The 16,815-nt window shown below is 40.4% G+C and overlaps 1 protein-coding gene across 4 annotated transcripts in view; it reads right to left on the bottom strand.

Annotated features, from left to right (window-relative positions):
* Positions 1 to 16,369, bottom strand: part of TMEM245 (transmembrane protein 245) — a 106,096-nt gene extending 89,727 nt beyond the window's left edge. For all 4 annotated transcript variants that reach the window (XM_015117134.3, XM_077968369.1, XM_077968370.1 and 1 more), the window contains exons 1-3: positions 15,777 to 16,369; positions 5,036 to 5,153; positions 3,101 to 3,202 (exon numbers count right to left, since the gene is read on the bottom strand). In XM_015117134.3, coding sequence (XP_014972620.1) covers positions 3,101 to 3,202; positions 5,036 to 5,153; positions 15,777 to 16,358 — 802 coding nt within the window. In that variant the 5' untranslated portion in view covers positions 16,359 to 16,369. The remainder of the gene's footprint in view (positions 1 to 3,100; positions 3,203 to 5,035; positions 5,154 to 15,776) is intronic.
* Positions 16,370 to 16,815: the final 446 nt, after the last annotated feature.

The raw sequence follows: 16,815 nt of genomic DNA, 5'->3' as shown, positions 1-16,815 counted from the left end.
GAATGAGATCCTGTCATTTGTAACAACATGGATGGAACTGGAGGCCGTATAAGCTAAGTGAAATAAACTAGGCACAGAAAGACAAACATCTAATGTTATCACTTATTTGTGGGATCTAAAAATCAAAACAATTGAACTCAGAGATAGAGAGCAGAGGATGGTTACCAGAGGCTGGGAAGCATAGTGGGAGGGTAAGGGGAAGCTGGAAGTGGTTATTAATAGGTACCAAAAAAATTAAAAAGAATGGACAGGGCACGGTGGCTCATGCCTGTAATCCCAGCACTTTGGGAGGCCAAGGCAGGCGGACCACCTGAGATCAGGAGTTCAAGACCAGCCTGGCCAACGTGGTGAAACCCCGTCTCTACAACAATACAAATATTAGCCAGGCATAATGGTGGGTGCCTGTAATCCCAGCTACTCAGGAGGCTGAGGCAGGAGAATCACTTGAACCCGGGAGGTGGAGGCTGAAAAGAGCTGAGATCATGCCATTGCACCCCAGCCTGGCCAACAGAGCGAGACCCCATCTCAAAAAAAAAAATAAAGAATAAGACCTAGTATTTGATAGCACAATCTGAGGGTGAGGCAGGAGAATCGCTTGAACCTGGGAGGTAGAGGCTGCAGTGAGCTGAGATCGTGCCATTACACTCCAGCCTGGCCAATAGAGCGAGACTCCATCTCAAAAAAACAAAAAAATTAAAAAGAATAAGACCTAGTATTTGATAGCAAAACAATTATTGACTGTAGTCAATAATTTAATTGTATATTTTAAAATAACAAAGAGTATAATTGGATTGTTTATAGCAAGGGATAAATACTTGAGGAGATGGGTACTCCATTTTACTTGATGTGATTATTAGACATTACATGCCTGTGTCAAAACATCCCATGTACCCCATAAATATATACACCTACTATGCAGCCACAAAAAATAAAATTTAAAATTTAAAAAAAAAAAACTGCTGAAAAATTAAAGTGTAATGAAATAAATGGAAATGCATCCCATGCTCATAAATTGTAAGGTTTCTGTGGTTTTGTTTTTTTATATTGTAAAGATGGCAATGCTTTCCCAAGTGATCTCTACATTGAATGCAATCCCTATCAAAATCCCAACAGGCTTTTCTGTAAAAACAGAAAAGCTGATCTTAAATATGGAAATGCAAGGGACCAAAAAATAGTCAAAACAATTTTGAAAAAGAAGAATAAATTTGGAGGATTCATGCTTCTGAATTTCGAAACTACAGTAATCAAAAGAATGTGTTAACTGACATAAGGATAGACATATAGATCAGTGAAACACAACACAAAGGGCAGAAATAAACCCATACATATATGGTCAATTGATTTCTGACAAGGGTGCCAAGGCCATCTTCAACAAACAGTGCTGAGAGAACTGAATATATGCAGGCAAAAGAATGAGGTTGGACCCTTACCTCACTTAATGTACAAAAATTATTTCAAAACGGATCAATGACCTACATATAAGAGATAAAAGTATAAAATTCTTAAAAGGAAACTTAAGGGTAAGTATTCACCAACCGTAGATTTGGCAATTGTTTTTCAGATGACACCAAAAACACAAGCAATAAAAGAAAAAATAAATTGGACTTCATCAAAAAAATTTCTGTGCATCAAAACAGACGGACTATCAAGAGAGTAAAAATATAACCCACCAATGAAATATTTACAAATCATATATTTGATAAGGGTCTAGTAGCTATATAAAGAATTCTTAAAATGAAACAACAAGCAACAAGGCAAACAATTTAATATTTTTTAAAGGGGAAAGAATCTGAATAAACATTTCTCCAAAGAAGAGAAACAAATGGCCAAAAAGCAAATGAAAAGATGCTCAACATCATTAGTTATTAGGGAAATGCAAATGAAAACAACGAGATACCACTTCATACCCACTAGACTGGCCATTATCAAAAAGTGAAAAATAATAGATGTCGACAAGGATGCAGAGAAATTAGAATCCTGATACATTGCTGGTAGAAATTTGAATGGTACATCTGCTATGGAAAATAGTTTGGCAGTTCCTTAAAAAATTAAACACAGAATTACCATATGACCCAGTAATTCTACTCATAGGTAAATATTCAAAAGAACTGAAAACGTGTATTCAAATAAATACTTGCACACAAACGTTCACAGAGGCACTATTCACAATAGCCAAATGGTAGAAATAACTCAAATATCCATCAACTGACAAGCAGATAAACAAAATGTGGTATACTCTTACCATGGAATATGATTCAGCCATAAAAAGGAATGAAGTACTGATATATGTACAGGGTTTCTTTCTGAGGTGATGAAAATGTCTTGGAGCTAGATAGAGGTCGTGGTTGCACAACATGGTGATATATTGTATGCCTTGTTTTTTTTTTTTTTGAGACAGTGTCTCACTCTGTCGCCAGGCTAGAGTACACTGGCACGATCTTGGCTCACTGCAACCTCCACCTCCCAGGTTCAAGCAATTCTTCTGCCTCAGTCTCCCAAGTAGCTGGGACTACAGGCACACACTACCATGCCCAGCTAATTTTTGTATTTTTAGTAGAGATGGGGTTTCCCCATATTGGCCAGGCTGGTCTCAAACCTCGTGATCTGCCCACCTCAGCCTCCCAAAGTGCTGGGATTACAGACGTGAGCCACTGCACCCAGCCTGTATGCCATTTTTAAATGGTTACTGCACTGGTAGCCCTTGCTACTTGGGAGGCTGAGGTTGGAAAACCCCTGAGCCCAGGAGTTCAAGGTTACAGTGAGCTATCATTGTGCCACTGCACTCCAGCCTGGGCAACACAGCAAGACCCCATCACTAAAAAATAAAATAAAAATATTTTATTTTATAAAAATAAGATATTTTAATAAAATTAAAATACAATGGCTTATGATTAATTTTAAGTTATATATGCCTCAATAAAATAATACCAAAACAAAGCATGGTCTAACAACCTAAAACATTTTAAACGATTTATTTTCCATTCAGAAACCATCATAGGTTTTTAAATAAATTAAAAGTTATTTCATCATAGCATTGTTTAAAAAGCTACTCTCCAAAATGCTTCAAAGAGTAATACTAATAGAACGCCCTATTTCTTACCAGAAGACTCTTTTCCATTCTGTTTTTCATACAGGGTGCCCACAGACATCAGGAAAACAATAACCAAGAATACTGGAATTCTCCATGAGCCAGCGAGGGATGCTGCAAATTAAGAATTAACATTTTTAGTGAAATAAAAACATAGTACTTGTTTTTACAAAACCGAATTTTGTAGTTTGACAGAACAATCTGGTATATATGTTAATTACAGAATTACTTATCAGGCAAAAAAAATTTTTTAAGTCCATTAGATAGATTAAACTTCAAGGTTTCCCAAAATTAAGTTCATCCCTGTTCTCAGAGGCCCCTGGTCAAATGGATAGGGTATATGCCAGCCTACCTTTAATGTGGTTTAAAGACAGTCTATTGTAATGCATATCAAGGGTCTAAAACCATCCCGAACTCAAATCACCTACTTCACCCCAGAATGACCAGAATTAGGCATAGATCTCAAAGTCATAAAGTCTGACTTGGTTTCTTGAAAATACCACCGGGTGTGAACTTTCTCTCTCAAGAAAGAGAATGGCCCAAAAGAGCACAGCAAAAGAGTCAATGTCTCCTCCTCAGTGTATAATGCAAAAATGTTTACAAGTTGGCCACATGCAGTGGCTCACATCCGTAATCTCAGCACTTTGTGGGGGCCCAGGCAGGTGGGCTCATTTGAGGTCAAGAGTTCGAGACCAGCCTGGCCAGCATAGTAAAATCATGTCTCTACTAAAAATACAAAAAAAAATTAGCCAGGCGTGGTGGTACGTGCCTGTAATCCCAGCTATTTGGGAGGCTGAGGCAGGAGAATTGCTTGAACCCAGGAGCTGGAGGCTGCAGTGAGACAAGATCACACTACTGCACTGCAGCCTGGGCGATGGAGTGAGACTCCGTGTCAAAAAAAAAAAAAAAATGTTTACAAGTCACCAAGAAACAGGTCTCTAGCCATAACCATTTCCCTGAGTCCACCTAAAACCTCATAAACATCCCTGCCTGCCTGCCTCCTTCCTCTGCCTTCCTCAAGTTCAAAATGAGTCATATCTGACATATAGGATCTAGGAGATAAATTCCTCTATCATTCCAACTCAACAAAGCTAGAGAATAATGCTTTGTTTGACATCAAACAAAGACAGAGACATAGCTGTTTTTTATTTTATTTTTAACAATAAGTAGTAGTTCTAGAAACTAAGGCTACCCACTGCTCTGGGTTACTGAATTGTGTTGTTAAATTAGAACTTAATGTTTCCACGGGCTCAAACTTGGGAGATGAAAGTCTCAACCATAAATACCACACTGAAAAATCAACATCTGAGCAGTCAGCCACCCAGCTAACATGACAGGGAACCCATTACTCTGAGCAGCTCTGACATCAAACATCCTTATGTGGAAAAGAGATTTGTCTCTCTGAAGCTACTCACGACTCTGACATCTCTCCCTCATGGTTAGAGATCTGTTTAAAGCACTCTTTCACAGGACAGTCCTTCAAATATTAGAAATACGCTTTCATGTCTTATATCCTCCTTACCTCTATCTCCTTTCTACCCTAGACCCCCAGTTCCCTCCTCTTATCCAGAGTAAACATCTCTAGTTCCTTTAACTGGTTCTCACACATGATTCTGAGGACTTCCTATCGTTGACTGCTTATCTATATCCTCCCTTAAGTATGACACTCAGAAATGATATGAAAATCCAAGGGTGCTCTACTTTTTAAGATGTATTGACTTTTAAAAGGACCTTTTGGAAAATGAACATAATTAAAGACATTTTAAAGCACATCATTTTCATTAAAATTTAATGAAAGATTAAAGCATAACATTTTCTAAAGATTAAAGAATTTTAAATGCAACATATAACACTACAAAAAAATCACTTCCATTCACAGTCAGCCTCTGCAGACCTTAGGCCAGACTTTAAAAAAAAAAAAAAAAAAAAAAAAAAGAAGGAACCCACCTAAATGAAAAAGCAATATAATCCAGATAGGAATTGAAACTGCTCTCAAGTAGCGTTCAGTGCTTGCATTCCACTTGAATGAAACAGTCAACACATAGCCAACCACCAACGTCCAGATCTTAAATAAATGAAATAAAGACACGGCTGTAAAATCTATACACATGAAAATGAACATAGAATTATATAAAATCTGTGTCTATACAGCAGGAGGGCTCTGGACATAGCACAGAAAAGATAAAGGTTGATGGCGCCAAAGAAACGTGCCTAGGTTCTCCTCGTTTAGAGAATCTAAGTTTTGAAACATTAGGCATTTGAAATCTCACGTAGTGATATTAAATAGTTGTTTAACAAAAGATACATAGCTCAAAAACCATCTTATACATAAAATGTTTGAGATAAAATATACAAAGCATAAACCATGGATTTAAATTAAGAGTCTAATCTTGTGGAATTCCTAGTTTTCTCTGTTAATCAATGTTTAGAAAAGAAATGGAAAGAAAAAAAAACAAGAAAAGGAAAGCTTTCCAAAAAGAATCAGGTTAAGATTCTATTGCAGCTTATAAAATATGTTTGTTACTAGGAAAATAACTCCGTAAAAGTTAGAAAGCAGCCAGCTGAAGTGTGACCCTGCTGAAATAATCTAGGCAACAGATGATTAGAACCTAATCCAGAATTATGATGTACCAGCTGAAGAAGTGTGCCTGAAAAAAAATATTATTAGAGGAACAAACAGCAGGATTTCAGAACAGAAGAATCAGCCAGGATACCCTCCTCAGTTCTTTCTATACTAAAGTTAAATGACTCTAGAGCTTAAGAAGCATCAAAAGAAACCAGTATAGCCTACACAGAAACTCATATTTTAATAGAACATTTATAAAACACAGGGAATACATAATCCAGAACACATCTGAGCACAAAGAACTTAATTAACATAAGACCAAGAAGCTAAAATTCAAGTTTGACATGAATCTTGCCAAAAAAAAAAAAAGCACATTAAGACAAAAAGAAACTTCAAGCTATGTAATTCAGAGCATGAAGAAAAAAGAACTGATGGGATTACTAAAAAAGACAGAAAAAAACTATCTCCTACATTATTTTGGTCAAATCTGTCAATAAAAATAATCTTCACATCTTAAAAATGTTTATAGCTTCTAACCTCAGAATTCAACTTTCAGACTTTATCCTTACTAAATAATGATAAATTCTGAAAAAGCTTTAAATATAAAGAAGCTTATCAGAGTATGATTCAGAACAGTGGAAAAAGTGATTACCTAAAAGGTCAACAACTGGGAAACGATTATGACTTACTCAATAAAATGTTATGCAACCATTAAAATCACTTCTTAAAAACAAAGACTATACAGTTTTAAAATTCCCAATATCATACTAAGTTAGAAGTAAAATACAAAGAATGTATATGATGTGATTACATCTACTATATGGTGGGAGGAAAAGAAAATGTACTAAGAAGTTAGTGGCTGTATTTGGGTGGTAAGATTTTGTTCTTCCTTTCACTTTTTTCTGTATTTTCCAAATTGCCTTTAATAAGCACTAATTATTTTATAATAAAAAGGACATTAAAATATCTTCTTCAAGTAACTCTATCAGATGAAATATTAAAGAGCTCTGAAGCTCAAAAATATGAGGACATGGGAAGTGAGACTACAGCTGCTTCAAAAAGTCCAGTCTTGCTGGACCAGACCAATTAACCCTGGGAATTCAAAGAATTTGAGATCTGATGGTAGAGCGTAGAAAAAAATCTGAGTACAATAATAGTACACTTATATAACAGTCCTATGTGCCAGGCCCTATTCTAATGCTTTATATATACTAACTCATTTGATCCTCATAACCCCACAAAATAAGTACTATTATGATCCTCATTTTACACATGAAAGAAACTCAAATTTCAGAGAAGTGACTTGCCCAAGGCCACAAAGCTAATAAATGACAGAGGCAGGTTTAGAACCCAGGAATTTGGCTCCAGAGTGCACTTTTCTAACCATAAGGAGAAAGAAGTGTGGTGCTAGAATACCAAAGATAAACAAAAGCTGCTCAGATTTTCACAAGGGAAAATTAAAATAGTCAATTTTGATAACTACAACTTGTTGAAAGTTAAAAGAAAAAATTGCAGTAAATGGATAGTCTTCAGAGGTACGTCAGTTAGCCCCACCCTATTAAACATATGTCAGTCACTTAGATGAAAGACTAGAGGCACAATAATCTAAAAAACTGATTTTACACAAATCAGTTACACAAAACTGAGTTGTCAATAAACACTGAGATAACATATCATGATGCAAAAAGATATCCTGAAGCCAGAACAATGGGCTAATCCAGATAAGATTAAATTATATGAAAAGAAATGCAAAGTTCTGCTTTGAGGTTCAAAACTCAACTGTACAAGTATGGAATCGAAAGAGAACATCTAAACCACTTTTCAGTTCAGTGTGAGTCAGCATATGACTAGTAGAAGCACTTATTTCTGAAAGTACAATACTCATATCAGGGAAAGTGATTGTTTCAATTAATTTTGCACACCAAACCACACAATAAAATTCAGCCTTGGAAAGGAAATAGAAATCACAACGCGATATATAAATGTAGCTGGGGGAAAAGAAAGTTTTGCTTAGAAAAGAGAAGGAATCAGCTATCCAAAATGGAATAATCATCACTAAAAGTGTTTAAGCAAACGTCAACCAGAGATGACAAAGTAAGTACTACCCTTAATAAGAAGCTGAACTGGAGGTCACAATATATACAGTACCTCCAATAAGTTTTTGTTTCTTATCTGTATGCATAAGGAATTAATATCATTTGCAGGGAGAGAAAAAATAAGAGACTGCATACTTCAGATTTTTTAAGAGAAATTTATGATCTAACAAGAAGCATGTATTTTCATCTATCAACCTGAAACTCACAGATTACCCCATTCCAGTTTAAAATAACCATTTTAAAATATACTCCCCAATTCTACTTTTAGGAGTGTTTTACAGAAGCACACTGTGCAGGCAGATATAAAAATATTCACTGTTGCCATTTACAATATAAAAAATTGAAAACAACTTAGGTATTTTATAGGGAACTATTTAAATAATGCTATCTCCAAAAATTGAGTAATTACTCAGACTTTCAACAGTATGATGGACATCAATATGCAGTGCTACAATGTCAGTTTATTCGTCTGTAAATTTATAATGGTGAAAACATACTAAACAAAAAAATATTTTAAAATATTATCTCTACATGGTTGGACTTCAAGGAGTAATTTGCTTATGTTTTTTTTTTACAGGTACTTAATTTTCTACTAAGGTTATGTAGTATCTTTATAAACAGAAAAAGAAGTATTTTTAACTTTTAGGAAATTCTTTTGGCTTCTGGATTTTTTTCCAGTATTTTGAAGTGTTTCCTCAGAAAAGATTCGCAGAAGTAATATCAGTTTAAGAGGTACGGGCCATTTATAAAAACACTTTAGAGTTTATATTAAGCCCATTATGATTATACAATTACCAATGGTTAAAAATGTTTATCAAAGTATTCTAATACAAATTCAGAGCTAAGAAAATCTGTTAAAAACATTTTCTAAAAGTGTTTTAGAAATCCGGGGGGAAAAAGATTTATACTGTAGCAGTATTAAAAAGAAAGAAGTGGCCAGGCGCGGTGGCTCACACCTGTAATCCTTGCACTTTGGGAGGCTGAGGCGGGCAGATCACATGAAGTCAGGAGTTCAAGATCAGCCTGGCCAATGTGGAGAAACCCTGTCTCTACTAAAAATACAAAAATTAGCCAGGTGTGGTGACATGTGCCTGTAATCCTGGCTACTCGGGAGGCTGAGGCAGGAGAATCACTTGAACCCAGGAGGTGGAGGTTATAGTGAGCCGAGATTGCACCATTGCACTCCAGCCTGGACAGCAAGAACAAAACTCCATCTCAAAAAAAAAAAAAAAAAAGAAAGAAAGAAAGACGTGTATCTCTAAGTGCTAACAAGGAAAGATATCCACAGTACAATGATAAATGAAAGAGCAAAGTACAGAACTGTATGTTATCTCATCTTTGTTTTAAAAAACAAAAAACCAAAACCTTCTACTTTGTATGTTCACATGGGCATAGAAATGAATTTAGGAGCCTTTACATCAAACAGTTAACAATAGTAACATCTGAATAGTGGGACTAGTGGTGGAGAAAAGGGATAATTCGGCCAGGCGCGTTGGCTCACGCCTGTAATCCCAGCACTTTAGGAGACCAAGATGGGCAGATCACAACGTCAGGAGTTCAACACTAGTCTGGCCAACATGGTGAAATCCCACCTCTACTAAAAATACAAAAATTAGCCAGGCACGGTGGCGGGCACCTGTAATCCCAGCTACTCGGGAGGCTGAGGCAGGAGAATTGCTTGAACCAGAGAGGCGGAGGTTACAGTGAGCCAAGATCACACCACTGCACTCCAGCCTGAGTGACAGAGCAAGAATCCGTCTCGCAGGGAAAAAACAAGAAAAGGGATAATTCACTTTTATCATATAAACTTCTATTCTGCTTATGTTTTTTTCAAATGTAACAAACATTTTACTTGAGTCAACATTTTGAATCACTAAATATCCTTTAAAATAACAAAAATAAGGATTTGTACATTCATGTTTTACACATAATTTCTAGTCTAGGAACCCTTAAGAGTTTTTTAATTCTTAAATCTTCACTAACACAGAAACATGAGGTTAACAAGTCAACTTTATATATGTTTAGCCTCTGAGCAAACCTATTCAAGTGTGAATTTATTCCAGGCATTAAATCAATGAGCCACAGTTACAGATAAGAGGGCATATTTTTCCAAATTTATGTTCTCCAAAACGAGATGTCCTTTTCAAAATACACATTCCATAGTCGTTTTTATAGCACCAATGTGCTAGACACTACATAAGACTGCATAAAATTTGGCAACATTTACTTAGCACTTCAAGTAAAGGGAACTAATAGGCAATCACATTTTCCTTTCATTTCACACAATTATCCACATATACTTTCCTGGTTAAGTAACATATTAAATGTAGAAAACATTAACTAGAGACTCTGCCTTTTCAACTGTCTTTGTTTCATTTATTGTCATCTGGGCATTAACTGGAAAAACAACTTGGTTGCTTCTGTTACACATTTTTGCAGAACAGTTTAAGCTTTTTTTAGAGAGAATACAACTACAGGCTGGGCGCAGAGGCTCACACCTGTAATCCCAGCACTTTGGGAGGCCGAGGCAGGTCAATCACCTGAGGTTAGGAGTTTGAGACCAGTCTGGCCAACATGGTGGAACCCCATCTCTACTAAACATACAAAAAATTAGCCAGACATGGTGGCAGGTGCCTGTAATCCCACCTGCTCGGGAGGCTGAGGCAGGAGAATCACTTGAACCTGGGAGGCAGAGGTTGCAGTGAGCCGAGAGCGCGCCATTGCACTCCGGCCTGGGCAACAAGAGCTTAAATCCGTCTCCCTGCAAAAAAATACCACAACTACAAACCTCCTTCCAAGTTAAGGAGTCACAGCCCTAATCATAGCCTCAAGCAGCAACTGCTTCAGGTCCTTCAATTATCCACTTAATTCTAATGAGAAAACCATTCTCTTTGTTATATGGCAACTTAGAGTCAACAATTTTTACATTCAAAGTCTTTCACTGAGAAAACTAAGTATTAGAAACTTTCCTCTCCTTGTTTCTTGCTGCCAGGCAAGCAGAAACAAACCCAGAAATGTGTTTAAAAGTGAGTCAGTAGTGAATGGCTGACTAATGTCCACTGCTGAAGAGCCTCTTGTGATCTGTAAAATAGAACATTGTGAAATCTTAGAAATTGTTCAAGCCAACCCCTCGCTTTACACAACTGGGACTGAATGTCCCAGAGGAGGGCCCTGGTCTGCCCAAGGTCACAAAGTTAGTTACTAGCAAAGCCAACTTTAGAACTTAAGGTTTTTTTTTTTTTTTTTTAATCTTTCAGCCACTATTCTCTCCACCTCATGCTTCTTTAAAAAGATGTAAACAATAGGATCAGAGACCACAGAAAAAAACAAATCTATTATTACTGCAAAAACTAAATGGTCTTCAAATTTTCCACCAAGTCTAAATTAACAGAATGAGGAAGATCAGAATGCCCCCCAACAGAGAGAAATGGTGGAGCAGGGCACACCATCAGCTTTTTCAAATTTACCTTGCATAACTCCACTATGGGAAGATGCCAAGAACTGAGTAACATATGAACCCAGTGCAACAGCTGATTTTTTTTTTAAGTGTTCTGAAGTCACTTACTAAGTCAGTGCAATCTTCTAACCTATCCAAAACTGCTGAAAAAGAGTTACTCATCCCATAAATGATAGTTTTTCAATTGTAAGCAGCATGGAGTTCTAGGAGACTGAAGAAATCTACAAATGGCATGAAGAGGAACCAAACTGGAAGGATAAACTAGTGACAAAGAAAAACGTAAGTCCAGGCCAGGCGCGGTGGCTCATGCCTGTAATTCCAGCACTTTGGGAGGCCAAGGCGGGTGGATCACCTGAGGTCTAGAGTTCAAGACCAGCCTGGCCAACATGGTGAAACCCCGTCTCTATTAAAAATAATACAAAAATTAGCCAGGCATGGTGGTGGGTGCCTATAATCCCAGCAACTCGGGAGGCTGAAGCAAGAGAATTGCTTGAATCCGGGAGGTGGAGGTTGCAGTGAGCCGAGATCACACCATTGCACTCCAGCCTGGGCAACAAGAGCAAAACTCTGTCTCAATATACAAAATGAAAAAAAGAAAAAAGAAAAACATAGGTCCCAAGAACACTAAAAAGGAAAACTGATGGGATCTGGAAAACTGCACAGGTATAAAAATAAAAGAGAAGAAAGAAGAGAGATGAATAAGGTTTCTAGATGAGTAGAATGCTGATATTCTTCTGTTTTTTCCTAGTAACTAGAATCATTTTTTTTTTTTTTTTTTTTTTTTTTGAGACAGAGTCTCGCTCTGTCGCCCAGGCTGGAGTGTAATGGTGCAATCTGGGTTCATTACAACTTCCGCCTCCCAGCTTCAAGCAATTCTCCTGCCTAGAGTGGCTGCGATTATGGCATGCACCACCACACCCAGCTAGTTTTTGTATTTTTAGTAGAGACAGGGTTTCACCATGTTGGCCAGGCTGGTCTCAAACTCCTGACTTCAGGTGATCCACCTGCCTTGGCTTCCCAAAGTGCTGGGATTACAGGTGCGAGCCACCGCACCCAGCCTAGAATCCATTTATATTAAAAATAATTAAACACAATGAATTAGGGAAAACTTTTTAAAAATCCTTACTGAAGGTTACTACAAACAGTTTTGATAACAGCAGTACTTCAACTGCTGCTAGGTCTATTGAACGCCATTTACTGACAGCATAAACAGATCAATCTCTGAATTAGTTTTCTCACATATGAAATCCCTCCCTCCTACCTCACAGGACATTGTGAGAATGAAGTAACACCCATGTAAAAGAACCTAATCTAGTGCCTGGGACATGGCAGATGCTTAAAAGTTGGATCTTAAATGGATGAACTGTCAGTTCATCAAAACAGGGATTCACTTAAAGTTAACTATTCTCTCTGCCTCCCTCATCTATACTGCTCTTCAGCAGCAGGCCCATAGTTAAAGTAGCCTAGAAAGCATAAAGACCATGTTCTATACCAGGCAGCCCTGCTTGGGCTCATAAAGCCAAACCACTGTGAACTGTGGGATGGAAAAGTTCCAGAATGGGCCTCCTGCCCAGTCACATAACCTACTTTCACTTCATGTCAGGCCTTAATCAGCACTTTCTTTTTTATTTTAAAAGATCGGGGGCGGGGGGGATCTCACTATGTTGCCCAGGCTGGTCTCACACTCCTGGGCTCAAGCAACTGGCCTCCCAAAGTGCTGGGATTACAGGCATTAAGCCACTGTGCCTGGCCTTTAATCAACACTTTTTTTTTTGAGACAGGATCTTGCTGTTGCCCAGGCTGGAGTGTAGTGGCACAATCTCGTCTCACTGCAACCTCCACCTCTTGGGTTCAAGTGCCTCAGTTCTCGTGCCTCAGCCTCCCGAGTAGCTGGGACCACAGGCGTGAGCCACCATGCCTGGCTGACTTTTTGTATTTTTAGTAGAGACTGGGTTTCAACATGTTGGCCAGGCTGATCTTCTCGAACTCCTGGCCTCAAGTGATTCACCTGTGTGGGCCTCCTACAGTGCTGGGACTACAGGCGTGGACAACCCCACCTGGCCTTAATCAGCACTTTTGGATGAGAGCAAGGACTCCTTGTCTTCCCAGGTATACTTCACCCCAACCAACTATCCACCCTTAAACACTGCTTGAGCAAAATGCAACTCCATGCCTTGTTTCTCTGAAACTCTATCAACCTGAAGCTTCTCTTTCAAATTTAGCCCTTCTACCACTCCCTACTCACTTCTAAACTCATACTCTTATTATGTTGAGTTTGTTCGGTTTTTTTTTTTAATCCTCTCTCTTTTTCCTTGCTCCCAACACTTGAGCCAAACAGCTGAATTTCAAGGGTTTTTTTTTTGGGGGGGGGGGAATGGAGTTTCGCTTATCCCCCAGGATGGAGTGCACTGGTGCAATCTCAGCTCACTCCAACCTCTGCCTCCCAGGTTCAAGTGATTCTTCTGCCTCAGCCTCCCAAATAGTTGGGATTACAGGCGCCCACCACGACACCCAGCTAATTTTTTTTTTTTTTTTGTATTTTTGATGAGATGGGGTTTCACCATGTTGGCCAGGCTGGTCTTGAACTCCTGACCTCAGGTGATCCACCCGCCTTGGCCTCCCAAAGTGCTGGGATTACAGGCATGAGCCACTGCATCCGGCCAATTTCAAGCTTTTAAAAAATCATTAATTGGTTGGACCTTCCTTCTCCCACTCCCAGGTCTAATCAATGTTGGCCCCTACTTCTCTTCCACTCATCCACAACCCATACAAATGAAATACAAAGATGAAGGTTTATCTTCAGTAAAAAGATACTCAAAGGTATACTCCGAGCTGTGGATGTTTCTTTAGAAGTGCTCAACTCTTTCCATTGAGTATCTGAGACAGACTGCTAGAAATGCCTCATAATCATGCCAAATTACTCACGTATTCAATTTCTTACTCTAGTATGAAAATATACTATTTACATATGGCAGGCCTTTCTTTTCTAATTTCCTACAGTTTGATGGATAAGCTCCTTGAGCAGTATCAACAGTCAAAAATGTTCGCAGAATCTATGTGTCTTTTACAAAACTGAATTTCTTGAGGAAAATAACCAAGTGTATTTTTCTTAGCACACAGTGTTCTGCCTTCTAGATAAGCAGTATTCGATCCACTTAGTTGAATTGTGAAACTGCAAGATAAACGATAAAAAGCACTGAACTGGGCCTCCATAAAAGTGAATCACAGATTCACTCCGTAAAAGTGAACCACAAAATGTGACTTTGGACCAATCACATTATCTGGGCCTGTGGCCCATAACTGGTGAGTCATGAGCATTTATCTGTATGTCTGTCATCTCCATTAGAATATGCTCATATACCTTGAAGACGGGACCCGTATCTTAGTCCTTTTTTAAATCCCTCACAAAGCCCAGTACCTAACATATGCTCGATCAACTTTAAACACGAACCAAGAGGTGGTATTGAAGGAACAAGAGAAGAAGGGTGTTTGGGGTCATTCACCACTCTGCCAATAACCTCAGGCAAGCCACAACACTGCTGGACAGATAAGGGGAATTAGTATTTTGCAACTTAATGATGTCAAGGTACACTGAACTTTATTTCACTGACAAAAGTAGTGAATCAAAATTTGTAAACGGTACTGTTTATGAATCAACTGGCATTCTTACGCACTAAATCTCCACTTGTTTTGAACAGTCACCAGTTAAAGATGTGGATAACTAACTAGTCCACAATATAGTCTGAGTTAGGAATTGTGTCACTAGATTATCTTTGAAATCCCTTCCAATTCGAAAGCTCCCTGATTTTCTAAGAGTAAGCTCCGGGTAATCCAAGCATCACAAATCTACGTCTCTCTCCTTCACGCGGTCCGCTGCTTTACTCCAAGCGGAAGGAGGTCTGCTCTGGTATACCAGTCCGTGCACAACAGTAGTAGTTACCAAAAAGTAAATCGTGGAGAGGAAGAGGCACAGGCGGCTCAGCACCCACTGCCTTGCACAAATTATACAGAAATCACCTGAACCGAGCGAGAGGCAGCACCAGCCAGTTAAGCAAGCTTTGTTTTAGGACTTGTGAGAAATCTAAGACACTCAGACCCCTCTTTGCCCCTAAGTAGCCCCAGCCTGGTAAGGGGTCACCTTTCCTATCTGCAGGATGGCAAGTTGGCCTAGAATCTCTGAAGGTCCCTTTCAGATGCGCAGAACTGAGGGTGGCCGAAGCACTCCCGCCCTCTCCAACCAGGAGTAAAACCAAGGCCCACTGCCACGCTCTGAGGCCTCTCTCTGCAAAGCGGAATAGCGATTCTCAATCCAGGGCACTATCTCCCTAAAAGGGCCTGCGAGGATTGAGGCAAAGCGGGAAGCAGGGAGGCAATTTCAAATTATGCCCGCCCTCTTTTTGGAAGAATGTGCGCCAAATTCCTGAGGTGTGAGAAGGAAAGCGGAGACGGACAGTCACTGCAGCACAAGTGTGGCCCCTCGTCGCCCCTGCACGGGGAGGAACTGCAGGATTGCATCCCAGTACGCCAGGACCACGGGCTGGGGGCGAAGGCGGACTGCCGCTCACTCACCCACAGGCTGCTGAAGTAGTCAAGCCCGCGGCAGATGAGCGCGGCAGCGTGCAACAGCAGCACCTGCACGCCCAGGTAGCTGCCGAGGCAGTAGAGGCCGTACAGAAGCGGGCCGCCGGCGCCGAGCAGCAGGAGCAGGCGGCGGCGACGCAACGCCTGCTCGCCCAGGGCCTCGACGCCGTAGTCGATGAAGCAGAGCGGCAGCAGCAGCGCGGCCAGGACGATGGGCGTGTGCGCGCGGTGCAGGCGCTGCAGCCAGTGGCGGCCCAGGCGCGTCAGCGAGCTCTTGAAGGGGTGCAGGAAAGTGCCGCACAGCACGGCCCAGAGCAACGGCCGCAGGAAGGCCTCCAGGATGAAGTAGACCAACACCGCGGCGCCGCAGCACAGGCACACGAACAGCACGGCCCCGGTGTTGTAGAAGGCCTGCTTGATGGGCTTGTCGAAGCGCAGCGCCAGCGCCGCAGTCCGCGGGGTCTCCCCACCACCGCCACTCGGTCCGACTGCGCGCGGAACCCGTGGCGCCGGCCCGGGAGAGCCCCGCGGGCTGGGCGCCGTCGGAGAGCCGCCGCCGTCGGCCATCATCCCTCCGCCACAGCCGCCCCCGAGGGGCGGTAATGGGAGCCGGGCGAGAATCGCGGGCGGGAGGCAGGGCGGGAGGCGCGCGGGATTGTGGGAGTTGTAGTTCCACACTGGTTTTTTAGGACCACCAAGCGCTTAAAGGAAACTACAACTCCCAAAGGGGAATGGGGAGAACGCGTCCGCCCCCTTGGTCTCCGCACGGTCCTGATAACAAGTTTGTAGGGTCTACATCTTCCTGGAGGGGGCGTGGGGGGCGGGGGAAAAAAGCTGCTTTCACTCATTCGTTAATGTCAATTTCTCGCGAGGCGAGATCCCAAAAGGCGCCACATTCAGATATTAAAACCCAATCTACATACTAGAATACCGTGAGGGAGTACTTTTAAAGAACCAATGCCCCGATTCTATTTTAGTGATTTAACAGAAACTTTTAAAGTGTTTGCTTTGGTGTATCTGACAGGAT

This window comes from Macaca mulatta, chromosome 15, assembly GCF_049350105.2.
Source record: "Macaca mulatta isolate MMU2019108-1 chromosome 15, T2T-MMU8v2.0, whole genome shotgun sequence".
NCBI lineage: Eukaryota > Metazoa > Chordata > Mammalia > Primates > Cercopithecidae > Macaca > Macaca mulatta.
The sequence above is the reverse complement of the archived record's forward strand: the minus strand, read 5'-3'. Positions and strand labels throughout refer to the sequence as shown.